Genomic DNA, 5784 nt, shown 5'->3' with positions numbered 1-5784 from the left:
CAGAAATGACAAAAATCTGTTTAAACACAATGGACTGATCTCTTCATAAATTCTTTAAAATATGTTTGGCAACTCAAAAAAAAAAAAAAAATCCTAACACTGTCTAAAGGGGTTTCCCGTATATGTAGATACAATATATGAGACACCACCAACATAAATGGGAAAAGATAAAGGAGTCTACATAGCACTAACATCTCTCTCTTTCTGCCATAGGGTGCATGTGCTCAACAGGGTGTGTGTGTGTGTGTGTGTGTGTGTGTGTGTGTGTGTGTGTGTGTGACAAATTATCCATCAGAGGAATGGACATGCCACAATCCCTTCTCCTTCACTCTCCTCCTGAGATCTTAGGAATGAACACACTCACGCCCAGTGTGATTTTCAAGTCACCAGATCCAGGACTCAAACCCTAGTAGGTTATGTGCGACTCCAGCACCTTAACCACTACGCCACCTGCTGGCCCCAATAGTGCTAACATTTCCACATTCCACCTGAAGTAAAAAATACTGAAGCTAAGCAGATTATGAAAAGTTATGTTTACTACCATCTCTAGAGTAACCACTAGAACAACTCAAAGAGATACAGTGAAAAATACAACAAACTGAAATGGGATGCCAGGGCCAATAGGTGGTGTAGTGGTTAAGGGGCTAACTATGGCTGACTGCGGTTCAAGTCCCAGACCTGGCAGCTTCCTTTCTTACTTTCTCTGTCTCTCTCTGGTCAAATTAAATAATAATAATAATAAACAACTTTTCAAAATTAAACAAATCATTCTTTGAAAAAAATAAAATGGAACACCAATACAATAAATAAAAGTTCAATAACCTAAAAAAAGCAGAAGAGGGGTAGCCCCGTAGCACAGCAGTTAAGTTCTACGCAGAGGACGCCAGATTCCATGTGGCCAATCAGGGTCAAATTCTGGTACAGTCAGCATGAAAAATATACTGGACGCATGCACGCATACCCAGGATCCTGATGGTATGGAGAACTAAAGGAGAAAGGGTTACAAAATGACCAGGCCCTGGGACCAGCAGTTAGCATAATGGCTATGTCACTGGACTCCCATGTAGTTGACAGCAGTTCGAGTCCTGGACCCAGTGGCTTAAACTCATACCAGGTGCATATGCATGCGTGCCCAAGATCCCAAGAGGAGAATGGAGGAGAAGGGATTGTGGCGTGGCCATCCCCACTGGGGGGTGATTTCTCGCTTTCTGTCTCTCTGTCTCTATCTTTCTAGTGAGTGCACACGCCCCACAGCAAAAACTCACCCCCCTCCCCCAAAATGACCAGGCCCTGCTGTTAAGGCAGCTGGATCCCACATGCCTGACTGTACGGTTCTAGTCCTGAGATTGGAGGCTTGAAAAACACACCAGGTACAAGTACGTGCATTTCCAAAATCCTGAGAAGAGAAGGAATTGTAGCGTGGCCATCCCCCCACAAGGGGTACTTGGGTGCTTTCTCACTTTCTCTCCCAAAATTGCATATACCCTACAGCAAACACTAAAAAACAGAAAAAAAAGAAAAAAAGAAAAAGAAAAAGCTACCATTTGTAAAGCAAACCTGCATGTGTGATTAGTCTGCTGAACTATCTAAGGAAGCAAACCCCATTACCTTCCACATAATCCTCGGCAATGTAGCTGTGCTCGTGCAGGATCTCCTCCATGCGGCTGAGCGTGATGGCGGCCAGGTGTCCGGGGTACTTCAGTTGGAGGAGACGCTGGAGGTAGCCAGCTGCTTGGCTTCCTCCAAGATTGATGCGCTTGCAATTTTTAGCATCTAACCTGCAACCAAGCAGCAGAAAACGGCAGTAAAGATTTTTTGGAGTGGAGGAGAGAACACCTTGGAGGAAATATAATTTAATGCAAATGAAGAAGAAACACACCAGTAGGGAGAAATGTAAAACCTTACAGTTCAGAAAGGACACACTTAACAAAGTCAAAGCTTTGCAAAAATCATGTATTCCTCAAACTGTGGTCCTCAGGCCAAATATCCCAGAACAAGCTGGTAAAAATGTTAAACATCCCCATTTCTAGGATGCATTTGCTCTGAGGTAGGCCTGGGGATATGCATTTAATTAATTTATTTATTTTTAGAGAGATTTTTGCTATGGGGCATTTACACTTGCCAGAGAAACAAAGTGAGAAATCACTCCCCAGGAGGGATGGCCACACCGCGATCCCTTCTCCATTCTCCTCTTGAGACGCTAGGTGTGAGTTTCAAGTCCGCAGGTCCAGGACTCAAACAGCAGTCAACTATGTGGGAGTCCAGCAATATAACAACAACGACATCTGCTGGTCCAGGGGATGTGCATTTTAATAAGCTGTCCAAATGACTCTGGGGTAGGCCAGAGTTTGGGAATCTCTCCCCAAACACTTCTACTGCTGGAAACACATTAAGCAACCTCACACATACTGACTTACTATAATTCCCTAAGAGACAGATCCCTTTCATGGGAACCTAAAGGGAAGAGAATTGCCACTCTCTTTCCTTAATGTGAGGAGGAATAAAGAGCCTGAGGAACTTTGCTGAAATGTCGCTGCTATGTCACACGTCACCAGTAGAGGCCAGCACAGAACAAAGTATGATTCAATCGGATTACTTCCTACACTTTCAGGTAAGATAATATCTTCTCAATTTAACATCAGAACACATTACTTTTAATTTAAGTATAGTCTATTTAGATAAAATAGAGAATGCCATTCTTCAAGAGTGTTTGGTAATTTCTAAGAATTACTTTTCTCTCCACAGATTTTCCTGGAGATTTCAAGAGAACTTCCCCTTATAGGTCTCGATAAATTCAATGACATTTACTTTTATTTAGATATCCAGACTGCTTTACAGTTTACAAAGTGCCATCACTTAGATGATCTCCTTTTATCCTCTGGATAAAATCCTGTGAATCAGTTTTTTTGTTTTTGTTTTTTCCCCCCAATTGTACACACTAGGACATTAAGTGGATAGACTTAAGTACCTCATCCTTAGGAGGGCTGCAAACCCAGGTATTCAACTCCAAAGCCAGGACGCTCTGCCCCAGGAGCGTGTCTCTTTATATGCTGTCTTTCTGGGAGAGTACGATGCTAAGCTAGCCTCTTATCAGACAATGAAAGCCCAACTACAAACTAGGAACAGATTTTTCTTTTCTTTTTCTTTTTTTCTTTTTTTTTTTTTGCTAGAGAGTATTTACATTCACCAGAGATGGAAAAGAGAGAAAGTGAGGAAGTACCTCCTAGGCTAGCAGATCTAATGCTTACTTTGCTGGACAACCGTGTGGCCGACCGTGGTTGGAGTACTGGACCTGGAAGCTTAAAACTCACTCTGGGCACATGTACATGTGTGCCCAAAGTCCTGAGAGGAGAAGAGATTGTGGTATGGCCATTCTCTCTCTCCCTCTCTCCACTCCTGGGGCAGGGTGTGAATTCTTGCTTTGTCTGTCTCTTTGGCAAGTGCACATACGAGTACTGGAATAACACAAGTTCAACTCACCTCCCACCTAAGATGGGTAAAATGTGTGTGCACTGGTATCCAGATGAAATGATAAGCCCATTAGAAATTGAGTTCTTTGGCTTGTTGTGGTAGAAGCTGAAGAGACTGTCTATCCCATACGCAACCTTTGGAATCCCATAGCACTCAAAAAGAAGCTCAGACATCATTTGTCTTGAGTACAGTGGGTTGCACACAGCTTCGGTCAATACCATGGGATGATCAACACAGCCCTACTTCGAAAGAAAAGGGAAAACAGGTAAGTGGTAACAGAATAATACTTTTCTAAAGGGATAAAAAAATCCTATTGCAGGGCTGAATTCACTTTCAGTCTCTAATCAAAAACCTCATCAGAAGCAACTTTAAAACACCCATTTTTTTTTTAGCATTGTCTAAAGTTTATTGAAATACATTATACTATATTATGTGTGCCAAGCACACAAAAACACACTCATCTTATTATTGCTACTGGAAAATATAAAAGTAGAGTCAACTTAAGTCAAGCCCCACTCAACTGTTAGCATTATCATTTTGGCACTATCTTCAAAACAGCTCCAGAATCTAGGAACCAGCAGTTAGCCTAAGGGCTATGTCGCTGGACTCCCACGTAGTCTACCGTGGTTCGCGTCCCGGACCCGGTGGCTTAAATCTCACGCCAGGTGCGTGTGTGTGCATGCCCAAGATCCCGAGAGGAGAATGAAGGAGAAGGGACTGCGGTGTGACCATCCCCACTGGGGGGTGATTTCTCGCTTTCTGTCTCTATGTCTCTGTCTGGCGAGCGCACGCGCCCTATAGCAAAAAAACCTCTGCAAAAAACAAAAAAAAAAAACAGCTCCAGAATCCAACTACTTCTTACTACATACCCCCTGGCACCTCCCTCGTTTAAGTCTTCATCTTCCTTCTCCTGGATTACTGCAAAAGCCTAACTGGTCTCCCTGTCTCCACCCTATTGACCCCTGACGGCCCTTGCTCCCTACAGAAGCCATAGTGATCCTTTTGAAACACACATCTTGTAGTTTCTCTGCTCAGAGCCCTACAGTGGCTTCCTGTATCACTCAGAATTACTTAATGCCCCCATGACCTCTGACATCCTCTTCCAGAAAGTACTCTGGCCACTCTGCAATTAGGAGCAGCGCACACTCCCACCTCAGGACCTTGCCATTGGCTGTCCCCTCTGAGAAGAATACTTTCTCCTCAAATATGCACGTAACTTTCTCCCTCAGTCACCACCTTCAGGTCCTCACTCAAGTATCACCTTCTCCAGAGATCCTACCCCAAACACCTACTGAAAAATGGTAATTCCTTCCTCTCCTCTCATGGCACAGAATCCACTATTTAACTCTACCGTTTGTCTTTTCATACTAGAATATCTTTCCAGATTAGCTCCACTGCACAGGAAGTTTTGTATTATGCTCACAGATGTGTTACAAATGCCTTCAAAAATACCTGACACAGATTAGGAGCTCAATAGATGTTTATTAGCAAATTAATTAACAGAAGCTCATGGAAGGTGGTCTTCAAAAAGTTCAAGGAAATGCAGATAATAACAAAAACCTGCATGGATTTCGATTCTTTTCTTTTTGGGGGAGAGGTTTTTTGCTATAGGGCATGTGTGCTGGCCAGAAAAGAGAGAGACACAAAGAGACAGAAAGCGAGAAATCATGCCCTGGTGGGAAGGCCATGCCACAATCCTTTCTCCTCCATTCTCCTCTCGGGATCTGGGGGGCACACACACACGTGCCCCACCGTGAGTTTAAGCCACCGGGTCTGGGACTCGAACCGTGGTCAACTACATGGGGGTCCAGCGACATAGCCATTACACCAACTGCTGGTCCCTAGATTTCAATTCTTATGCACCAAAATAAACTCATATTTCAGTTGTATTTTTCCACGAAGTTTCTGAAGTCCTCTTAAATATTAATACATATGCCCCAAAGTATGCTCCAAGAGAAAAGGACTGCTGTTTTGTTCACTGCCATACCCCCAGGGCCCCGCACGGAGCATTCACGCATAGTACACACTTAAGATGTGAAGGACTGACTGACTGATTCAACGACAACCGGCTCTCACTCTCCGAGAGCGGAGAGAGTGGAGATGAGACCTCGCCGCTCCCCTCCCTCCAGCCAGCCCAGCCCAGCCCAGCCCACGGCACCCTTCACCTGCGAGGAGACACCCAGGTGCTGAAAGCTGTAGTCGAAAAGCAGCTCCTGCAGCTCCAGGTTGACCGGCACGTTTCGGTCGAAGGGCGAGCGCAGCATCCAGCGCAGCGGTTCCAGGCTCCCCAGCGCGTTGCCCACCTGCGGGCCC

At 44.6% G+C, this 5784-nt stretch overlaps 1 protein-coding gene across 1 annotated transcript in view; it reads right to left on the bottom strand.

The window, feature by feature from the left end:
- Window positions 1-5784, bottom strand: part of ACTR5 (actin related protein 5) — a gene marked incomplete at its 5' end in the record, with an annotated part of 29241 nt that extends 23457 nt beyond the window's left edge. The window contains 3 exon segments of the mRNA XM_006144134.2: window positions 1609-1778; window positions 3481-3710; window positions 5637-5784. Of these exon segments, the coding sequence (XP_006144196.2) occupies window positions 1609-1778; window positions 3481-3710; window positions 5637-5784 (548 nt within the window).

The sequence above is a fragment of the Tupaia chinensis genome, unplaced genomic scaffold (genome assembly GCF_000334495.1).
Source record: "Tupaia chinensis unplaced genomic scaffold, TupChi_1.0 Scaffold000115_1, whole genome shotgun sequence".
Classification (NCBI taxonomy): Eukaryota; Metazoa; Chordata; class Mammalia; order Scandentia; family Tupaiidae; genus Tupaia; species Tupaia belangeri.
This window is presented reverse-complemented; position numbering and strand designations above follow the sequence as displayed.